Source organism: Haliotis rubra, unplaced genomic scaffold (assembly GCF_003918875.1).
Source record: "Haliotis rubra isolate DU_JTF1 unplaced genomic scaffold, ASM391887v1 Scf1006, whole genome shotgun sequence".
In the NCBI taxonomy this organism is placed as follows: domain Eukaryota; kingdom Metazoa; phylum Mollusca; class Gastropoda; order Lepetellida; family Haliotidae; genus Haliotis; species Haliotis rubra.
In genome coordinates this window covers 44,731-67,735 of record NW_025764900.1, presented here as the reverse complement: position 1 = coordinate 67,735, position 23,005 = coordinate 44,731, and the positions used below count along the sequence as shown (strand labels likewise).

At 44.5% G+C, this 23,005-nt stretch overlaps 2 protein-coding genes across 2 annotated transcripts in view; both read left to right on the top strand.

Moving 5' to 3' along the window:
- Positions 1 to 7,387, top strand: part of LOC124267818 (sushi, nidogen and EGF-like domain-containing protein 1) — a 30,118-nt gene extending 22,731 nt beyond the window's left edge. The window contains exons 12-14 of the mRNA XM_046702818.1: positions 742 to 855; positions 1,827 to 1,956; positions 7,297 to 7,387. Of these exons, the coding sequence (XP_046558774.1) occupies positions 742 to 855; positions 1,827 to 1,956; positions 7,297 to 7,387 (335 nt within the window). The remainder of the gene's footprint in view (positions 1 to 741; positions 856 to 1,826; positions 1,957 to 7,296) is intronic.
- A 1,300-nt stretch (positions 7,388 to 8,687) lies between these two features.
- Positions 8,688 to 21,903, top strand: LOC124267756. Its single transcript, XM_046702749.1, has 8 exons — positions 8,688 to 8,766; positions 9,375 to 9,520; positions 12,076 to 12,193; positions 13,998 to 14,137; positions 15,749 to 15,866; positions 16,564 to 16,706; positions 21,118 to 21,227; positions 21,828 to 21,903. Exons 1-8 carry the CDS (start codon positions 8,711 to 8,713, stop codon positions 21,888 to 21,890), a joined length of 894 nt encoding a protein of 297 aa, XP_046558705.1. The 5' UTR covers positions 8,688 to 8,710; the 3' UTR covers positions 21,891 to 21,903.
- Positions 21,904 to 23,005: the final 1,102 nt, after the last annotated feature.

The following is a 23,005-nucleotide window of genomic DNA, read 5'->3' as shown; positions in this document are numbered from 1 at the left end:
ATGTTAACGATGACGTATCAGATACTTTTATATATGTTAATGTCTACAGTGTTTGTGATAGTGATCCATTTGACAAGAAACGTAAATGCTGGTGACATATTTCAATTTGACATGGGATCTGATATCTATGGAACTCTCCATTTAGGTTCCAAACCCTTTGGGACTGTCTCCGTGGTGTAGTGGTTAGAGCGTCCACCCGGAGAGCGGAATATTGTGGGTTCGATCCCCAGCTGCGTCATACCAAAAATCATTAAAATATGGTACTTGTTGGTTCCTGCCTGGCGCTTTTAAATTAATGGGTACAAGAAGGACTGGTCCGCTCAGAGTTAGTATAATGTGTCTGAGTGAGGTATTCATGCTTAACTGCGGCATGGTATCTCAGTGAGCTAGCACCATAAAACAGCTTAAGTCTACACTAGTACAAGCAGCTGCATATACACACACATGGATGTCATATGAGTTAAATATTCTTAAGTACGAGGTTAAACCCCATTTCCCCTCACCTGCAAACCCTTAACAGCTGTACCCATGTATGTGTGAAAAAAAATGTGTTCCGTCAAAGTTATATGATGATGATGATGATGATGATGATGATGATGATGAACAAAATCAGCAAATTGAGACTAATATCCCACTGTCATGGCATCATCATTTGAGCAATCAGAGGTGTCGATATGCTGTTATTAAGAACCAATGTCCACACAGATTCCAATGCTAGGTATCTAAACTGTCTGCTTCCAGGTTCATGCTCTCGCCCATGTTACAATGGAGGAAGTTGTATGCGGAGTGGTGACATGATCTACTGTTACTGTAACGATGGATACACAGGATTCCAGTGCGAGTCAAGAATGTCAAGTAAATAAAACTTTGCTTCTTTGTTTAACTATGAAATGTGGAATAGTTAGGCTTAGTTTTGACAATGTTAATATTGACCTGTATTTGTTTAGTCAGCTTTCCTTATAAAAAGTGTTTCAGCAGTGTGACTGATAGCTGACTTTAATTCCCTGCTTCCCTACTCCTTACCATTGAAATTAACAAACTAGGTAACATACATGACTGTTGTGTTCACCTCCCCAGGAAGTGTGTAGGAAAACTTGGTTAAATTGTAGAGTAAGCAGGGGGCAGGGCTTCATAACGGGATATTCAAACACTACGTACCACATATAGAATAACTGTCTACCAGATAGTCTTGTAGCTCAATGTTTCACTTGCTCTACTAACAGACAACTTCTTGACTAGGTAACCGTTCATCTTAGTGCTAGATACAATGGGTAGGCCACGTGGTTGGGCTAAATATATGTTGGGTAGCCTCTGAATGGCGGAGACGTCCGTCATCAGTAGATGAACTTTGACCCATGTCAGAGGTCATTCTAGAGCTATATGAATGATCTGGCTCTCTGGATTCAGTGTCTAGCTTTCCATCATCTGAGCAACATCAGGGAATATCTCTGTCCCGAGGTCCTGCTTCAGGATCATTCCCTCCCCGTTTACAGAGTGGAATGTTAGGTTTTATGTAGAGGGGTGCTAGGTTCCGTATATTAGTGTAGGCTGGGTTGGGGGAAAAGTAGAAGTAGGAAACACAATAGGTATTAGGCTTTAGATCTTGGGTAATGTCCAGTTAGAAGGGGTTGGTTTGGGGTGGCTTTTCAGGAGAAGTTTCCTTTCTCTCCCCTTATCCAACTCTCCATGAAGTTTCAGAGGTGTGGGATCACAGGTTTAGATCGAATGATTATCAACTTTTTCACAGAGTAGGCTTTATAATTAGTTACACAAGCAGCATTATGCAAGAAAATATTCAAGATGTGTACATACTTTACTGATTACAGGTGGAAATGATACAGTGAAAGCCTGCGTCCCCTTGGTGGAATATTCAGGTTTAGTTGATGTGGTTACCAACTGCCTAACTTTCACCATGGCATTGAACGCAACGAATTTCAACTCTTCTGGTGTGTGCAGGTATGTGTAACGGAGAACTTTCCTCCCACATGGCTGATCCTCCCACTAAGTATGCCCTCCTCCACATGTCTGATCCTCCCACTAAGTGTGCCCTCCTCCTACATGTCTGATCCTCCACTAAGTATGCGCTCCTCCTACATGTCTGATCCTCCACTAAGTATGCGCTCCTCCTACATGTCTGATCCTCCAACTAAGTGTGCCCTCCTCCACATGTCTGATCCTCCCACTAAGTGTGCCCTCCTCCTACATGTCTGATCCTCCACTAAGTATGCCCTCCTCCACATGTCTGATCCTCCCACTAAGTATGCCCTCCTCCACATGTCTGATCCTCCCACTAAGTGTGCCCTCCTCCTACATGTCTGATCCTCCACTAAGTATGCGCTCCTCCTACATGTCTGATCCTCCCACTAAGTGTGTGCCTCCTCCTACATGTCTGATCCTCCAACTAAGTGTGCCCTCCTCCACATGTCTGATCCTCCCACTAAGTGTGCCCTCCTCCTACATGTCTGATCCTCCACTAAGTATGCCCTCCTCCACATGTCTGATCCTCCCACTAAGTATGCCCTCCTCCACATGTCTGATCCTTTTCACTCAAGTATGCGCTCCTCCTACATGTCTGATCCTCCCACTAAGTGTGTGCGCTCCTCCTACATGTCTGATCCTCCAACTAAGTGTGCCCCTCCTCCTACATGTCTGATCCTCCCACTAAGTGTGCCCTCCTCCTACATGTCTGATCCTCCCACTAAGTATGCGCTCCTCCTACATGTCTGATCCTCCCACTAAGTGTGCCCTCCTCCACATGTCTGATCCTCCCACTAAGTGTGCCCTCCTCGACATGTCTGATCCTCCCACTAAGTGTGCCCCTCCTCCCTACATGTCTGATCCTCCCACTAAGCATGCGCCTCCTCCTACATGTCTGATCCTCCCACTAAGTGTGCCCTCCTCCACATGTCTGATCCTCCAACTAAGTGTGCCCCTCCTCCACATGTCTGATCCTCCCACTAAGTATGCGCTCCTCCTACATGTCTGATCCTCCCACTAAGTGTGTGCTCCTCCTACATGTCTGATCCTCCACTCAAGTATGCGCTCCTCCTACATGTCTGATCCTCCACTAAGTGTGCGCTCCTCCTACATGTCTGATCTCTCCCACTAAGTGTGCGCCCCTCCTACATGTCTGATCTCTCCCACTAAGTGTGCGCTCCTCCCACATGTCTGATCCTCCCACTAAGTTGGCACTCCTCCCACATGTCTGATCCTCCCACTAAGTGTGCCCTCCTCCACATGTCTGATCCTCCCACTCAAGTATGCTCTTCCTACATGTCTGATCCTCCCACTCAAGTGTGCGCTCCTCCTACATGTCTGATCCTCCAACTAAGTGTGCGCCTCCTCCAACATGTCTGATCCTCCCACTAAGTTGGCACTCCTCCCACATGTCTGATCCTCCCACTAAGTGTGCGCTTACTCCCACATGTCTGATCCTCCCACTAAGTTGGCCCTCTCTTCCCACATGTCTGATCCTCCCACTAAGTATTAGCTCCTCCCACATGTCTGATCCTCCCCACTCAAGTGGGCACTCTCCCACATGTCTGATCCTCCCCAGTGGGTGCTCCACCCACATGTCTGATCCTCCCACTAAGTGGGCACTCCTCCAAAAGAGGGGTCTGATCCTCCCAGGTGGGTCTCTCCTCCCACATGTCTGGATCCTCCCACTCTGGGCACTCCTCCCACATGTCTGATCCTCCCACTAGCTTGGCACTCCTCCCACATGTCTGATCCTCCCACTGGCTTGGCACTCCTCCCATATGTCTGATCCTCCCACTAAGTGGGCACTCCTCCCACTTATGCGTGATCCTCCCACTCAAGTGTTCACTCCTCCAACATGTCTGATCCTCCTGCTAACTGGGCCCTCCCTCCTTCCACATGTCTGATCCTCCCACTAACTCTGCACTCCTCCCCCATATGTCTGATCCTCCCACCAAGTGTTCACTTCTCCCACCGCCTGATCCTCCCACTAACTGGGCACTCCTCCCACGTCTGATCCCTCCCACTAAGTGTTCACTCCTCCACATGTTTGATCCCTCCACTACTAAGTGCTCACTCCTCCCACGTTTGATCCTCCCACTAACTGGGCACTCCTCCCACATGTCTGGATCCTCCACCTACCTTTGGCACTCCTCCCACATGTCTGATCCTTCCACTCCTCCCACATGTCTGGATCCTCCCCACTAAGTGTTCACTCCTTCCACATGTCTGAGTCCTCCCACTAAGTGTTCAATCCTCCCTCCCACCTGGATCCTCCCACTCAAGTCCTCCTCCATGTTCTGATCCTCCCACCTACTGTCACTCCTCCCACATGTCCTGGGTCCTCCCCACTAAGTGTTCCACTCCTCCACATGTCTGATCCTCCTACTAAGTTGGCTTCCTCCTCCACATGTCTGGTCCTCCCACTGGTGTCTCTCCTCCACATGTCTGGTCCTCCACACTAAGTTGGCCCTCTTCCACATGTCTGATCCTCCACTAAGTGTGGCTCCTCCTCCACATGTCTGATCCTCCCACTCAGTGTGCTCCCTCCTACATGTCTGATCCTCCACTAAGTGTGCCTCCTCCCTACATGTCTGGTCCTCCCACTAAGTGTGCCTCTCCTCCACATGTCTGGTCCTCCCACTAAGTGTGCTCCTCCTCCTACATGTCTGATCCTCCCACTAAGTGTGCCCTCCTCCTACATGTCTGGTCCTCCCCACTGTGTGTGTGCTCCTCCACATGTCTGGTCCTCCATAAGTGTGTCCTCCACTGGTCCACTGTCACTCCTCCACTCCACTGCCCTCCTCCACATGTCTGGTCCTCCTCCCACTCAAGTCGTGCCTCCTCCACATGTCTGGTCCTCCACTGTGTGCGCCTTCCTCCTACATGTCTGGTCCTCCACTGGGTGTGCCTCCTCCCTCCATGTCTGGATCCTCCACTGTCCATGTGTCCTCCACTGTGTGATCTCCTCCACTATGTGTGCGTCTCCCATGGTGTGCCTCCATGTCTGGTCCTCCCACATGTCTGGCCTCCTAAGTCCCACATGTTGTCCTCCACTAAGTGCCCCTCCTCCATGTCTGGTCCTCCCACTGGTGTCTCCTCCACATGTCTGATCCTCCTACTGGAAGTGTGTCCTCCTACATGTCTGGTCCTCCAACTAAGTGTGTGCGCCTCCAACATGTCTGATCCTCCCACTGGGTTGTGCACTCCTCCCACATGTCACATGTCCTCCACTGTGCGCTTACTTTCCACATGTCTCACAGTCCTCCCACTGTTGGCCTCTTCCCACATGTCTGGATCCTCCCATCAAGTATTAGCTCCTCCCACACATGTCTGGTCCTCCACTCAAGTGGGCACTCATCCCACATGTCTGATCCTCCTCCGTGTCTGCTCCCACCCATGTGATCTGATCCTCTCTACTCAACGCGGGCACTCCTAAAAAGGGGTCCTCCCAGGGGGTCTTCCTCCACATGTCTGGGTCCTCCTACCATGTCTGACTCCTCCACTGTCTGGGTCACTCCACACATGTCTGGGCCTCCCACCAGCTTTTGCTTCCTCCCACATGTCTGGTCCTCCCACTAGCTTGGGCACTCCTCCATATGTCTGGTCCCACCAAGTGCACTCCTCCCACCTATGATCCTCCCACCAAGTGCTCCATTCTCTCCAACATGTCTGGTCCTCCCAAGCACTGGGCCCTTCCACATGTCTGATCCTCCCACTGGTCTGCACTCCTCCCCATGTGTCTGGTCCTCCCACTACCAAGTGTTCACTTCTCCCACATGTCTGATCCTCCTACTGTGGGCACTCCTCCCACGCCTGGATCCTCCCACTAAGTGTTCCTCCTCCCACATGTTTGATCCTCCTACTAAGTGCTCACTCCTCCCACGTTTGATCCTCCCACTGCACCCTCGCACTCCTCCCACACATGTCTTGATCTCCACTACCTTGGCACTCCTCCCACATGTCTGGTCCTTCCACTCCTCCCACATGTCTGATCCTCCCACTGGTGTTCACTCCTTCCATGTGTCTGATCCTCCCACCAAGTGTTCCCTCCCACCAGTCTGGTCCTCCCACTAAGTGTTCTGGGCTCCCTCTCCACATGTGTTCGATCCTCCCACTGGGTGTTCACTCCTCCACATGTCCGTGGGCGGTCCTCCTCCTCCATGTTGGTGCACTCCTCCATGTCTGATCCTCCCACTCAAGTGTGCGTGCTCCCACATGTCTGTCCTCCACTGGTTGGCCTCTTCCCACATGTCTGATCCTCCCACTAAGTGTCTCCTCCCACATGTCTGATCCCTCCCACTCAGTGGGCACTCCTCCCACATGTCTGGTCCTCCCCAGTGGGTGCTCCACCCATGTCTGGTCCTCCACTGTGGGCACTCCTCCCACATGTCCTCCTCACGGAGTTGGGTCTTCCTCCACATGTCTGATCCTCCCACTGCAAGTGGGGCACTCCTCCGTGCCATGTCTCCACTCCTCCCACTAGCTGGTCCTCCCATATGTCTGGTCCTCCCACTAAGTATGGACTCCTCCCACATGTCTGGTCCTCCCACTCAAGTGGGCATTCCTCCCACTTATGATCCTCCCACTCAAGTGTTCACTCCTCCCACATGTCCTCCTCCTGCTAAGCACTTCTCCACATGTCTGATCCTTCCACTAACTCTGCACTCCTCCCATATGTCTGATCAGTCCTCCCACTGGTGTTCCTCCTCCACATGTTTGACTCCTCCCACTGGTGTTCCACTCCTCCCACATGTCTGATCCTCCCACTAACTGGGCTTCTTCCCATATGTCTGATCCTCCTACTAAGTGTTCACTCCTCCCACATGTCTGATCCTTCCATTAACTGGGCACTCCTTCCAACATGTCTGATCCTCCCTCCTCCTCCCACTAAGTGGGCGCACCTCCCCTCATGTCTCTGATCCTCCCACTAAGTGGGCACTCCTCCCACATGTCTGATCCTCCCACTAAGTGGGCACTCCTCCCTCATGTCTGATCCTCCCACTAAGTGGGCACTCCTCCCACATGTCTGATCCTCCCACTAACGTGGGCACTCCTCCCACATGTCTGATCCTCCCACTAAGTGGGCACTCCTCCCACATGTCTGATCCTTCCATTAACTGGGCACTCCTCTCCTTCTTGCATGTCTGATTCTTTAACAAAGTCCCCCGATTGCCTCCTCACTCCTGTAATAAAAGACCTGTCTGGTAATAATGTTCAAATTTACTCAAACAGAAACATATTTAATGCATAGGTTTCCCAGCTTTTGTGAATCAGACCAGCAAATGTAGGTAACATCTGTGTTTTTCACTATTGCAGGCTGTATGCTGCATCAGTTGCGTGTGCAAGGGAAGGAATTTCCGGAAGAGCCACTATAACTGTTCATTTATGGAACTTTCTGCCCAGATAAACTCATACTTCAGCTTAGTGAGGTCCGTTTCAAACATGTCAGTCCCTGACTACAGCCAATGTCAAGGGTACTCTTGTGAACTCATTGTATGCTGATGGTCTCATCATGTTTATTCTATGTCTACACCTGACCCTTGAAGTTCCGGGTTAGAATGAACCTTCAGTAACCCATGCTTGTTGCAGAGGCTGACTTACAGGATCGGGTGGTCAGGCTCTCTGGCTTGGTTGAAACATGTCATCGATTCCTAATTGCGCAGATCGATGCTCATGCTGTTAATCACTGGATTGTCTGGTCCAGACCCGATTATTTACTGACTTTAAGCCATATAGCTGGAATATTGCTGAGTCGGCGGTAAAACTAAACTCACTCTCTCACTATGTCTACGCATGTGTCACGACTGCTTCACTGGTTTATTGGATATAACTTAGGTCTGGACTAATACAGGGAGCCACTGATGGCCTGCTATGGTCGATGATTTATTCTGACTCAGCATGGTGTACAAATAGTCTGCTCATCATGCGTTTATGTTTACTGGGTAATCATGCCTACTTATGGCCTGGTCATAATCTTATCATCTCCTCTTGTCTGCTCATCATCTACTCCTATCTGCTCAATCTACTCATTGTCTGCTCATCATCTACTCCTATCTGCTCAATCTACTCATTGTCTGCTCATCTTCTCCTATCTGCTCAATCTACTCTTAGTCTAATCATTTCCTCTTGTCTACTCCCTATCTGCTTCTGTCTACTCAAATTGAATACTGAATTTTCTCTGCATTGGAATGGTCCTTGGATGGTGAATTGTTGTAGCAATGGAATTGGAGTGAGTGAGTGAGTTTAGTTTTACGCCCGCACTCAGCAATATTCCAGCTATATGGCGGTCTGTAAATAATCGAGTCTGGACTAGACAATCCAGTGATCAACAGTATGAGCATCGATCTGCGCAGTTAAGGAACCGATGGCGATGTCAACCAAGTCAGCATGGCTTGACCACCGATCCCGTTAGTTAGCCTCTTGCGACAAGCATGCATAGTGTAAGCCTTTGTGGCAAGCTGGGTTGCTGAAGACCAATTCTACCCGGATCTTCAATGGCAATGAAATTGTTTCAAAATACAAGATTATGACTATGATGAACAGTGGTATTCACAGAATTGAACACAATGAAAGTTGTTGTTTGGTAATACAAAATGTAGTGAAACCTCCGCCTGTGTAGACCTGCCTACAGACACAATGTGGCTACTGGATGATTATTTGTTTGTGTCTGTGGCTCCCATGGGCAACTTCAGCATGCGAAGCCCTGTGTGAGGACCCCCGCCTGCTGGCTATGTATTCAGCACAGTCCATATGTTTTCCACCAGGTTCTCCTCTGGATCCATGCATGTAAGTGGTGGACTTCTTCCTCATGCAGATTTATGTTTTTGAAGTTAATACAATGAAACCTGTCTAAACCAGCAACCCGGGACCGAAAGTAAATGCCGATTTAAACAGGGTGCTGGATTAGACAGTGACAATCATTCCCAACATGGCTGCCATTTACACCAGTCAATCGCTTTATCTCTGTAATGCCTTTGAAAATGTAATCCCAAATATAACATATGTTACACTTTAATATTGCTGGAATATTTCCACAAATGGCATAAAACTGAACTCACTCACTCATCCATATAATGAGGCAGCCCTCATACACCTGGAAGTTAAAGGCACAATGTCACACCTTTTCGACAGTATTTTGGCCTATATTATATATATTGGGGCATATGCACTCACTTTAACCTATTGATGCAATAAAAGACGTATTATCCATTATGACTTGCCTGAAATCGATAATTGAAACTTCGAGGCTAACAGCTTCCAACATGAATTCACCTCAAGTATTTTGAACCCCAATGCACCAATGCATGGTCAATAGATCAGTTTCTGAAGTTCTCAGCTTAAGATATTTGTGAATGTCATTTGTGTGATACCCTGTTCCAATCTGCCTGCTCTAGGTTGCTGAATGGCTCGGTGTCATGTGTACAACTGCTTGTCAAGTGTCCAGCCTCCAGGATCTATGGCCTTGCAGTCATCAACAGTTCCCAGGTTATCCAACAACGGACAGGTTATAACTTCTCCAAGTGTCACCGTCCAAATGAAGGTAGGAAGGCGTTTCCTTTCCTCGTGGGTACTTACGGATATCGGCTGAAGAAATAACACAAACAATTCTTATCATTATGAATGCTTTTTGTTATTAAATGAAGGGCCTTCTCCTCTAACATCTACATCTATCAGCTGCCAGATCCATCAGGTGAATTACCACTCGTGAACCCGGTGATAAACAATGCCATCCGCCATTGACGAAATGAGGCTTCTCCTATTCTCGCGGTATTACCAGGAATTAACGTTATAGAGTGTATGTAAGAGTCATCCTGCTGTAAAGGGCGGGAAAACGTAATGATATGTCCAAGTTGGTGTACACTCCCCAATATTCGTGACACTGCAAGATTTTGATCATTCACCGACTTGGTCCACTTCTTAGTTACCAGTCGATGATGTAAACAACCGCCAAATGCCATGCATCGGCGATTTCGCAGAAAACATATTTATCCGAGAATAGGAAACCCGAGAAATAGGAGTCGGACCTATAAGTGGAGATGAATGTGTACAGACATCTGATATTATCACCACTAGAGTTTTACATCATTAAATGTAACAACAAAACTAATAGATTTGTTTATAATCGTAAGCAAATGCTAAAACAGATGCACCTTTTCTAAAATAAATCATTTGGCATGGAACAGTTAGTATACAAACTTTGATGAGCAAAGATCTGTTGTACAGATAAACAATAAGCCTACCTGCGAATTTGATGGTAAATATAATGCATAATTGTGTTCAAGTTTGAAGGATGAGATGATTTGAATCTGTGCAGTCTCCATTGTTGGGGAATAGGTGTCTGAGTGACAGAGCATGATTGTGGGTTTGAATCCCAGGGTTGCCCAGATTGTGTGTCTCGGTTTTCAGCACCATGTAACCTTCTGTACACTTCTATAGCCTGCAACATTTCAGGCTTTATTCCTGTATTATTTAGCTCACTCACTCACTCACTCACTCTCACCCACCAGCCCTCACTCATCCCCCCACCCTCCTCACCCACCTACCCACTCTCCCATGCACTCACTCACCCACTCACCCACCAACCCTCGCTCACTCACTCTCTCACTCACTCACTCCCAGCCCACCCACCAGCCCTCACTCACTCACTCCACTCACTCACCCACACCCAACCACCTCCCTCCCTCCCTCACCCCACCCACTCACTCCTCCTCCACCCACCCACTTCACCACCCACCCACTCCTCACATCCAAAGGACTTCTCAGTGTCCCAAAGTTGCAATCTTTTGGCGGCAGATCTTTCAGCGTTCACTCAGCTTCCCTCCTGAACTCACTACCTCTCCATGTCAAGTCGTCTCCTTCAATCTCCATCTTTAAATCAAGACTCAAAACATTCTTGTTCAAGCACAACTAAATCTTATAAAACTTCTTCCTGTATATAGTGTACATATTTTGCTGTTGCGCCAAAGAGCATGCCCTTGAGGTGTGGAGTTACTACTATACTGCGGCTCTACAAATGTCCATATATTATTATCCACCCACTTATGAGTTTGTATGGACTCTGGATAACAATGAGATACTTCACTTAAAAACTGCACTGTAGATACTTCATCTAAATATTTACTCACATTGTATGTTCTGCAGCTATATATAAGTGTTGGTCAAGTGGTCACAATATTGTTTTCACAAATTAAAGACTAGGTCAGAGGCAGTGTGTATTTTTATTGTTGTAAAATTGCTTGAATTGGTCTGACAGACAATCCCTGATCAACAACAGACAATCCCGTGATCAACAACATGACATCTACGAAATGGGATGCAATGCATCAGTGTCAACCAAGTCAGTGATCCCTCCCTTTAGTCGCCTTTAACGATGGGTTACTGAAGATCAGTTCTAACCCGGATCTTCAGGGGTCAAACACCATGAGAAGCTGTAGCAGGCAATACTAATGGTTGTGGAGCCACTGCTTTACACACTACTACATAAATATGTTCTGTTTTTAACAAATGAGTAAAAAATACTAATGACACGCAAACAGTAGAAATAAAAAATGTTGTATCAGCTCTATATTTACAGGCTGTTCAATATGGTGACAAGTAGTAAGGTGATTATACAAGACTACATCACCTCCTGTCACATTGGAACAGCTATATATGTTTCTGTCAATAAGAAGCAGTAAATGCAGTAAGGAGTAATGTAGGATAATAATGATTAATGATAATAGATTTCTATGGCGCCTAGTATCCAACTCAATGGCACATCACAAAGTTTATCCCAGATAACCCAAGCTGCCTGTGAGGTGCTAGAAGGTTATAGTCACATGACTTATCCCACCGGGTACCTATTTTTTTTTCTGTGGGTGAACAGAGGCAGTTTTTAACAAGCTCACTTGCCTTAGGTAAGACCACATGTATCACATGTGCTTCATTGTGGGGCAGGACTGAAGTCCTAGAAACTCTCAGGAGTCAAGCTGCCAAACACGGTCACCCATCCAAGGACTCTACACTCCCAACATTGCTTCATCTGATTTGTGACCTGAGCTCTATGATACAAATATACACATTATTTAGATTTGACTGCTATTGTGTGTTTGACAGGCAGCAACGCTTGCTCCAGTCTACTCAGCAAGTCCCAGGTGTTGGTGAAGGTGATACAGACCTGCTTCCAGCCTTTCATGATGATGAACAGTACTGTGTCAGATGCTGACAAGTGCAGGTAAACTACAATTCACAGATGATAAACTTGAAGAATAGACACACCAGGGTTTTATGTGCATCACAAATGTGGGTCTTGTATGCACAAATGTAGAGAATAGAGGCTGAAAAAAAATTCACTGCGTCCAGAAGGATGCACAATATTATTCACTGTACCGACAACACATCTATGACTCTGCTAGGTGTTGGCTGCCTCTTTCAGAGCAGTTAACATGCATCATTTCATCCATCAGTCCTTATGATCAATTAATCATTACATTCTCTAAGATATTATCAAACACAGTTCTCTACTCTGTTCCTTCAAAGGACCCTAGGGGCGGTGGGGTAGCCTAATGGTTAAAGCGTTGGCTCGTCACGCCGAAGACCTGGGTTTGAATCCCCACATGGGCACAATGTGTGAAGCCCATTTCTGGTGTCCCCCGCCGTGATGTTGCTGGAATATTGCTAAAAGCGACGTAAAACCAAACTCAGTCAGTCAGTCAAAGGACCCTAAGACTAATGATTGGGGTTCTCCAGGGCACCCATGTTTTTGAGTCGAGGAAAAACTCCTGCATACAGTGTGAAGAATCTGTCTATAATGCATGTAGTCTCTTCTCTGTAATATACAGTCTAAGCTCAATATTATTCGTTACACTGCCTCATACTGAGTCTAACAAACCCTAGTAGACACAACCTTCTAGGTTTTGTTACACTCAAAGTAGCAGTGTAACGAATAATAGTGAGCCTAAGTTAACTTAGACTGCTGTAATATATAGCTTCATATAGAGATGTTGGAATCTGTCAACATAGAAACACATGATGAGTAATCTGCTGCCATCAGTCTATAAGACATGTTTGATATATTCCTGGGCCTAGATTTTCGAAGCTCTCTTAGCGCTCAGATAATTATAAGTTAATGTTAATGTATGGCACTTACGATGATCTTAACACTAAGAGAGCTTTGAAAATCTAGGTCCTGATTAACAAAATGGATGAAATATGGAAGCCCTTGTCCATGGCAAATTCTATTCCATCCATATATTTTTTTAAACATTTAGACTTTGCACATCAGAGCCTAGTGAAAGAAGACCCCAGCATGTGCTATGGCTCAATTACTATGCTATATTGCTTCCTATACTATATTCCATGGTTTATTCTCTGACAGAGCTTATGAAGAATTGTGCATAATCTCATCAGACTTCCATAGAAAGCTTGAATTATGTATTAGTAGCCAGTGGATGTTGGGATGTAATGGTTTTACAGGTGACTCGCACACAATCAACCATGCAGCTGACACCTTCCCGTTGACTGGCCCATACACTCACCCATACAACTCACACAAACATTGACTCACTCACCCATACAACTCACCCAGTCATTGACTCACTCACCATACAACTCACACAAACATTGACTCACAGACCCATTCAACTCACACAAACATTGACTTGCTCAACAATACAACTCACCAAGCCATAGACTCACTCACCATACAACTCACCCAGTCAATGACTCACTCATCCATACAACTCACACTTGATCACCTATTGTGGGTTTGACTATTAGTTAGGCCACTTTCCAAGTTTGTCATGGGTTTCACCAAAGTGGTGCATCACTTCAAAATCTTCTCCCTCAAGACATGACAGGCAATGATACAAGTAGAATTCTGTTCAGGGCAACATTAACCCACTCACTCACTCACTCACTCACTCACTCACTCACTCACTCACTCACTCACTCACTCACTCACTCGTTCACTCGTACAGCTGACCCATAACATCACTCGCTCATTCCCATATTTTATTCCCTGTGTATTTTGTCTTCAGCTTTTACAAATCTGGACTTGCCTGTGCAACACAAGCGTCCCAAATGGAAGGGGTGCGTTGTTCCCTTGACGAGATACATGGTATGCTCATCCCCTACTTGACGATGTCTGGCAGTACCTTCACCTTGAGTAACTGTTCAGGTAAGCTTCTAATTCAACAATTCAACTAGATTGAGTTGCTTGCATCTAAAGAAGTAACTGTTCTCATCATAGTGGTAGGGAGGAGAGAGATGTACACTGGACACAGGTGCGCAGGGTGTCCTGAAAGTGTATTAAATGACCATTGAAACTCTTGTGAAAACGATGGAGCACCCCATCTTTCTCAAACAGCTGTGTCTGACCCTGCTGGACATCTTCACAACTTATACATACACTGTCTCCATGGTAACCATGAAATAGTTGGGCAGCCTTTTCATCACTGGTGTATTAATTAGATGTCACAGATCGATCTTCATTGTCAGGATATGCCCACTGGCAAGGGGGTATCGTTTTTAGTGCACTTGGGCATTTTACCACCTTTCAGCTCATGCCAAATAAAAGTGAGTAAATGAGTTGACAAAAAGGACCATATTAAAGACAATTTTTATGCATAAATATGACAGTAAGTCCACAAACTGCTTTTTAAATTGCACAAAAACTGAAGACAACAGTACAAAATCTGTGAATGTTTCAGTGCAGAACAGAACAAGCCATCACCCAGTCAGGAAACCATTATCTGTTAGTGGTTCTGGCCCCATTGTTTGGCTAGCCAATCAAAAGTTTTGGAATCAGTGGCAATTCATTGATGTGTGTACAGCTAGGGGGCCCCTTATTCTGTCAAGTATGGGAATATTGTGTACATGGGCCTCTATTACCCAAAGACGAGAGAGTGTGTCCTTGTGACGGGATCACTCTACTGGTGTCCAGTACATTCAGCCCAGACACTCAAAAGGAAACACTCACTTGAGTGAGTGAGTGAGTTTGGTTTTACGCCGCTTTTTGCAATATTCAAGCAATATCATGGCAGGGAACACCACAAATGTTGTTCACACATTTTGCCCATGTGGGGAATCGAACACGGGTCTTCGGCGTGACGAGCGAACACTTTAACCACTAGGCTACCCCACCGCACCCCCACTCACTTGAGGACAGATGACCAGGTATTGACCAGACACTAAACACAACTGTCAAAATGTGTTGTGCCACCATGGATATGTTGCTTAGTTCAAATGCGGCATTGTTCTCCCAGTCGATTATGAGTTCCTGATATGTTTGGTGGGTGTAAAAACCCTCTAGAGCCCATAGGCTGCTTGTGTGGGATACTCCCCAGGGAGTTGATAATGATGACTGAAATGCATACAGATTCATAGAGAACAAGTGAACTGCATTTGACCAGAGACTCCTACCAGGGTATCTGCTGTATATACATGTATAATGCAGGGCTTGATTTATGGAATGTTAATGTTAAGATAAAAACTGCATTTATCGTGATATATAATAAAAGAAATATGCTATTGAATTATTCAAAGTTCAGAAAAAAAATTAGCTGACATAATTATGCTTGTAATGTTAGAATTATTGTTGATTTATTTCTCAAAAACTGACTTGCAAGTAACCGAATAACTTAAGTTGCACTTTGTAATATTGGGTTGCACCAGTGCAAGTAACGAAGCACTAAATCAAGCCCTGTAATGTATTTATGTATGTATATATGCACTAAGTATGTTTGATACTACTGGACACAAGTGTGATGAGGTGTATTACCTTTTTCAGTGTCTGCATCGGACAACTACACCGTGAAGCCACTTTGCAACGACTCCTACTTGCTGGCTGTGTACGCAGTCAGCTCCACCGCCTGTATGCCCAGTCAACTAATGATTGACCAGTGCAGGTAACAGCATCCTCGATAATCTCCAGGGTATACATTCCAATAACTCTCCACTATACCCTGGGTGCATTTACGGCTTGGACCGATGATATTATTACCTCCCTTGGTTGACTTTTTATCCAATCAGGTGTCTACACTGGGAAGTGGAGGGTACCAATCACAACTCACTTTCGCTTTTTAAATTATCTAACCGAATAAACTTGGCAAACCATAATATATTGTTTCAGAGGTACTCTGAAAGGGGTAGAAGGAGTTCTTGTATATATTTTTTTAAGGTTTCACACCTGTCAATTTGTCTGTATGTTTTCCCCCAAAATCTGAGTGTCACTGCGAACAACCTTTCGTGGCTTCGACCGCTATCTTTGTTGACACTGGCATGTTCGGTTGTAACGGTGGCTTATCTGATTGGCTACTGTGAGAATGGGGAGCCAGCAAAGGGATAAATAAAATCATCGGGCCGAGCCGTAGATGCATCCAGGGTATAGTGGAGAGTTATGGGAATGTATACCCTGGACATTATCGAGGACGAGGTAACAGCTGTGTGTATGTGTATAGGGTGTGACAGGTATATATATGAAAGACGATGTGCCAAAATTACTTTGATGGAATCCCTGTAATAATCCTAAAATTCGACTTCTTTATTTGCAAACAAAGCTACACAATTGCCAGGATCAAATGTGTTTTTTTTTTGTTTCTACAGCATGATGCCATCCATCAGCTCTTGTGTACAGATGTACCTAAACTGTACACAATCTACCATCAACTATGCCCTCATCAACAACACTGCCGTAGTCAGGAGGAGGCTCAGCTATGACTTCTCCTCCTGTTCAGGCCAGCCTGCAGGTACAGTACAACCCTCAGTATTCTGTTGTACAGTACAACAACCCTCAGTATTCTGTTGTACAGTACAACAACCCTCAGTATTCTGTTGTACAGTACAACAACCCTCAGTATTCTGTTGTACAGTACAACAACCCCCAGTATTCTGTTGTACAGTACAACCCTCAGTATTCTGTTGTACAGTACAACAACCCCCAGTATTCTGTTACAAGTACAGTACAACAACCCCAGTATTCTGTTACAAGTACAGTACAACAACCCCCAGTATTCTGTTACAAGTACAGTACAACAACCCCCAGTATTCTGTTGTACAGTACAACCCCAGTATTCTGTTGTACAGTACAACAACCCTCAGTATTCTGTTACAAGTACAGTACAACAACCCCAGTATTCTGTTACAAGTACAGTACAACAACCCCCAGTATTCTGTTGTACAGTACAACAACCCCAGTATTCTGTTGTACAGTACAACCCCAGTATTCTGTTACAAGTACAGTACAACCCTCAGTATTCTGTTACAAGTACAGTACAACAACCCCAGTATTCTGTTACAAGTACAGTACAACAACCCCAGTATTCTGTTGTACAGTACAACAACCCCAGTATTCTGTTACAAGTACAGTACAACAACCCCAGTATTCTGTTACAAGTACAGTACAACAACCCCCAGTATTCTGTTGTACAGTACAACAACCCTCAGTATTCTGTTACAAGTACAGTACAACAACCCCAGTATTCTGTTGTACAGTACAACCCCAGTATTCTGTTACAAATTTACAGTACAACAACCCCCAGTATTCTGTTACAAGTACAGTACAACAACCCACAGTATTCTGTTACAAGTACAGTACAACAACCCCCAGTATTCTGTTGTACAGTACAACAAACCCCAGTATTCTGTTACAAGTACAGTACAACAACCCCAGTATTCTGTTACAAGTACAGTACAACAACCCCCAGTATTCTGTTACAAGTACAATACAACAACCCCCAGTATTCTGTTGTACAGTACAACCCTCAGTATTCTGTTGTACAGTACAACAACCCCCAGTATTCTGTTACAAGTACAGTACAACAACCCCAGTATTCTGTTGTACAATACAACAACCCCCAGTATTCTGTTGTACAGTACAACAACCCCCAGTATTCTGTTACAAGTACAGTACAACAACCCCCAGTATTCTGTTGTACAGTACAACAACCCTCAGTATTCTGTTGTACAGTACAACAACCCCCAGTATTCTGTTACAAGTACAGTACAACAACCCTCAGTATTCGGTTAGTACAGTACAACAACCCTCAGTATTCTGTTCAGTATTAAGTAGATATACAGTACTGGAACATTCAACAACCATCAGTATTCTGTTTTACAGTACCACAACCCCCAATATTCTGTTGTACAGTACAACAACCCTCAGTATTCTGTTCAGTATTAAGTAGATATACAGTACTGGAACATTCAACAACCATCAGTATTCTGTTTTACAGTACCACAACCCCCAATATTCTGTTGTACAGTACAACAACCCTCAGTATTCTGTTCAGTATTAAGTAGATATACAGTATTGGAACATTCAACAACCCTCAGTATTCTGTTTTACAGTACCACAACCCCCAATATTCTGTTGTACAGTACAACAACCCTCAGTATTCTGTTCCATATTAAGTAGATGTACAGTACTGGAACATTCAACAACCCTCAGTATTCTGTTCCATATTAAGTAGATGTACAGGGTGCCGTTCCACTAACCGATCTTATCTAAGATCAATCTTAGCAAGTTACGCCAATTTTACAATCGCCTTAGCTAAAAGTTACACCCGTTCCACTAACCCGATCTTTAGGGCGATCTTAGCGGTCCCAATCTTACGATCCGATCCAAGCTTAGATCGAGACTCTTTCGTATGAGATAGAGGAATCACGAGGCACGAAGTTATCTCCCCTTTACATAGTCTGGCAAATGATAGAAAGTAGTTTACTAAGGCGAGTTTAGATTTACGCCAAGACTCAGCAATAGTCCAGCTATATGGCGGGGTCTGTAAATAATCTAGCTAAGATGCATAGCGCTTCACTAACATGAGCGCTCATGTTAGTGAACGCTATGTATCTTAGCTATAAATAATCGAAGTCTGACCAGACAATCCAATGATCAACAGCATGAGCATCGATCTCGCGAAATGGGAACCGAAGACATGTGTCAACCAAGTCAGCGAAGTCTGACCACCTCGATCCCGTTAGTGGCCTCTTCTACGACAAGCATGGGTTATTGAAGTTCAATATTCTAACCTCGGGCCTTCATGGGTATTTTTCCAACCAAGTGTAAACGTGGAGAAAAACCTAGAGCAAAATATTAGGGTAGTGAGCACCTTGGTTTCAGGTGCAAGTGCGTAGAACGCTGGGTATCAAGCATAATATAATAATAATAAATGCATATTTATAGTGCCTATTCCACATCCTTGGGCATGCTGAAAGCTATGTACAGATAATTTACTTGAGAATATTTACAGCCGAGATTATAAGTAATATACAGAGAACAGGTTTTAAGTCTGGACTTTAAAAATGTCAATTGTGTCAGAGCTTTTAATATGTGCCTTAACCTTGTCAATCAGAATAAACAAGGCGTGACGAGGCTATAACGTATGTAGAATCTGTCAGTGGTCTTGAATAACGCGGCCTGCCTTTAGAATCCCCCACCAAATATGCGCAGTGAAATCAAACATATTTTTTTTTTTGCTTCAGAACATTGTTCACTTCACGGCTGTCGTTATTCTTAACCATGACGCTGCAATATTGTTGTACAAATGTGTTATACCCGATACGGCCGGGTTGTGTTCCCATGACGACGGTGGTCAGACTGGCCTGACATTTGTAAGGCTTCAGTGCAGTGTTTGTTTACATCACAGAAATATACAAATTCATTTCATGGGGACTTTAGGGGACGCCACGGTGAAATGCTCGCTCTTATTTTGCACACAGAATAGGAAAGCCACCATTTTGGTTTCTGTACGATTGATTTTAGCTATCCTAAGTTGGTCATGAGCAACTTAGACTTTGAATCTTAACTTTACGATTGACTTGGGTAAGATTGGTTAGTGGAACGGTATGCCGATCGTAACGTCACGCTAAGATTGGGATTTTAGGGGTTTACGATTGGGGTAGGGCTAAGATCGGTTAGTGGAACGGCACCCAGTGCTGGAACATTCAACAACCGTGAGTATTCTGTTCCATATTAGATGTACAGTACTGGTACATTCAACAACCCTCAGTATTCTGTTCAGTATTATGTAGATGTACAGTACTGGTACATTCAACAACCACCTGTATTCTGTTCAGTATTAAGTAGATGTACAGTACTGGTACATTCAACAACCCTCTTTATTCTGTTCAGTGTTAAGTAGATGTACAGTACTGGTACCGTACATTCAACTACCCTCAGTATTCTGTTCCATATTAGATGTACAGTACTGGGACATTCAACAACCCTCATTATTCTGTTCAGTATTAAGTAGATGTACAGTACTGGTACATTCAACAACCCTCAGTATTCTGTTCAGTATTAAGTAGATGTACAGTACTGGTACATTCAACAACCCTCAGTATTCTGTTCAGTATTAAGTAGATGTACAGTACTGGTACATTCAACAACCGTCAGTATTCTGTTCAGTATTAAGTAGATGTACAGTACTGGTACATTCAACAACCGCCAGTATTCTGTTCAGATAAGTAGATGTACAGTACTGGTACATTCAACAACCGGCCAGTATTCTGTTCCAGATATAGATGTACAGTACTGGTACATTCAACAACCGCCAGTATTCTGTTCAGATTAAGTAGATGTACAGTACTGGTACATTCAACAACCCTCAGTATGGGAAACATTTTTTGTTTTTTGCACCCTCGATCCCAGTTGTTGTCTCAAAAATGTTCTTATAACCATCATTTCTTGAGGATTGTGTGCACACAAGGCAAAAAACAACATGAAAGCAAAATATTAACATCAATATTTGTTATGACGTGTATTATACACAGCTGTGATTTCTTGAAATAAAGTGTTCACTATGCTCCAGAAAAATTAAACCGTTTCCATTATGTTGAGGGATACGTGAAAGATTTAAAGAAATAGTGCCGTCCATTCTTCACTCATTGCTGGGACTGAGAATCTATGATTATATAGTCCATCCCATGTACATGCATGCACAAAGCGCTTTGTTTTTCCGTCGATCATTGGATGTCAGTCTCAACGGCTCATCGCATTTTCAATCTCAACTCCCTGGGGATCATACAACTAGTGCAGCCACTAGGTGCACCAAGTTACTGTGGCTTTCCCATCCTTACAAGGAACCCATTTTCTATTCATGGTCATGACTTGAAGTATAATTTTTGAGCAATTGAAGTTTATCCCCTTAACTGTTCCAGTGATATACAAGTACAACGACACTGTTCGTATTGACATGCCTTGGCGAAACGATCTGTACAATCCAGCCTCAAGCTACTACATCACTGTGAAGTCTGCGATGGAACGAACTGTGAGTTTGGAGATACATGTTACTGTGTCATTTGATTTATATGTGTACAGAATCTATGATGTTCATAAATAAAGGTTATCAAAAATCTGTAAATGTGGACATTGGGTAAGACATGTATAAGTGTCATATTAAGGTATAAAATTGATATCGGGTATTAGGCAATGGGGTGTCATGTCACTCCTGGTATCAAGAACTAAGGTGTCATGTCACTCCTGGTATCAAGAACTAAGGTGTCATGTCACACCTGGTATCAAGAACTAAGGTGTCGTGTCACTCCTGGCAACAAGAACTAAGGTGTCGTGTCACTCCTGGTATCAAGACAAGAGGTGTCACGTCACTTCCTTCTCTCTTAGTTTTCCACCAGTTATCCCTGACCATGACAAATATGTTTTTGCTGGGCTTACACATGGAAATGTCTCACTCTTTCATAGTGAAAACAACATGTCTTCTACTCAAAGAGAACAGTGTTCACATTGCAGAAACTCTGAAGTTTATAGAAATTATAGTGACTGCAATTTCTATTGTTTGACCATTTCTGTCTTTGCTCACCAATGGGTACAAGGTGAAGGTTGGCTCATACTCTGACCACTTTCATTACAGCTGAAGCCAGCATATTCCTATCTACCCAACTTCAAAAATGTCACCGTTCTTGGGTTTTGGTAAGTGTGAAATCTTTTTGTTTCAAAAACACTTGTTTTTAAGTGGTACACAATTTCTGGGAAACTTTTATGTTTTATCAGCAAATGTTTTTACTTTGCCAAAAAACATCAGGCTTGTTAAACAGTCCAGATGTGCATCATCGGGCTTGTTAAACAGTCCAGATGTGCATCATCAGGCTTGTTAAACAGTCTAGATGTGCATCATCAAGCTTGTTAAACAGTCTAGATGTGCATCATCGGGCTTGTTAAACAGTCCAGATGTGCATCATCGGGCTTGTTAAACAGTTCAGATGTGCATCATCGGGCTTGTTAAACAGTTCAGATGTGCATCATCGGGCTTGTTAAACAGTCCAGATGTGCATCATTGGGCTTGTTAAACAGTCCAGATGTGCATCATCAAGCTTGTTAAACAGTCCAGATGTGCATCATCGGGCTTGTTAAAAAGTCTAGATGTGCATCATCGGGCTTGTTAAACAGTCCAGATGTGCATCATCGGGCTTGTTAAACAGTCCAGATGTGCATCATCGGGCTTGTTAAACAGTCCAGATGTGCATCATCGGGCTTGTTAAACAGTCCAGATGTGCATCATCAAGCTTGTTAAATAGTCCAGATGTGCATCATCGGGCTTGTTAAACAGTTCAGATGTGCATCATCGGGCTTGTTAAACAGTTCAGATGTGCATCATCGGGCTTGTTAAACAGTCCAGATGTGCATCATCGGGCTTGTTAAACAGTTCAGATGTGCATCATCGGGCTTGTTAAACAGTTCAGATGTGCATCATCGGGCTTGTTAAACAGTCCAGATGTGCATCATCGGGCTTGTTAAACAGTTCAGATGTGCATCATCGGGCTTGTTAAACAGTCAGATGTGCATCATCGGGCTTGTTAAACAGTCCAGATGTGCATCATCGGGCTTGTTAAACAGTCCAGATGTGCATCATCGGGCTTGTTAAACAGTCCAGATGTGCATCATCGGGCTTGTTAAACAGTTCAGATGTGCATCATCGGGCTTGTTAAACAGTTCAGATGTGCATCATCGGGCTTGTTAAACAGTCCAGATGTGCATCATCGGGCTTGTTAAACAGTCCAGATGTGCATCATCGGGCTTGTTAAACAGTCC

Bases quoted from the DNA above. Each gene is read 5' to 3' on its own strand.
- LOC124267756 (XM_046702749.1), top strand. From the start codon at position 8,711: ATGTATTCAGCACAGTCCATATGTTTTCCACCAGGTTCTCCTCTGGAT. The intron at 16,707-21,117 runs GTACAGTACAAC...TAACTGTTCCAG, and splicing joins CTGTTCAGGCCAGCCTGCAG to TGATATACAAGTACAACGAC. The intron at 21,228-21,827 runs GTGAGTTTGGAG...CTTTCATTACAG, and splicing joins AGTCTGCGATGGAACGAACT to CTGAAGCCAGCATATTCCTA.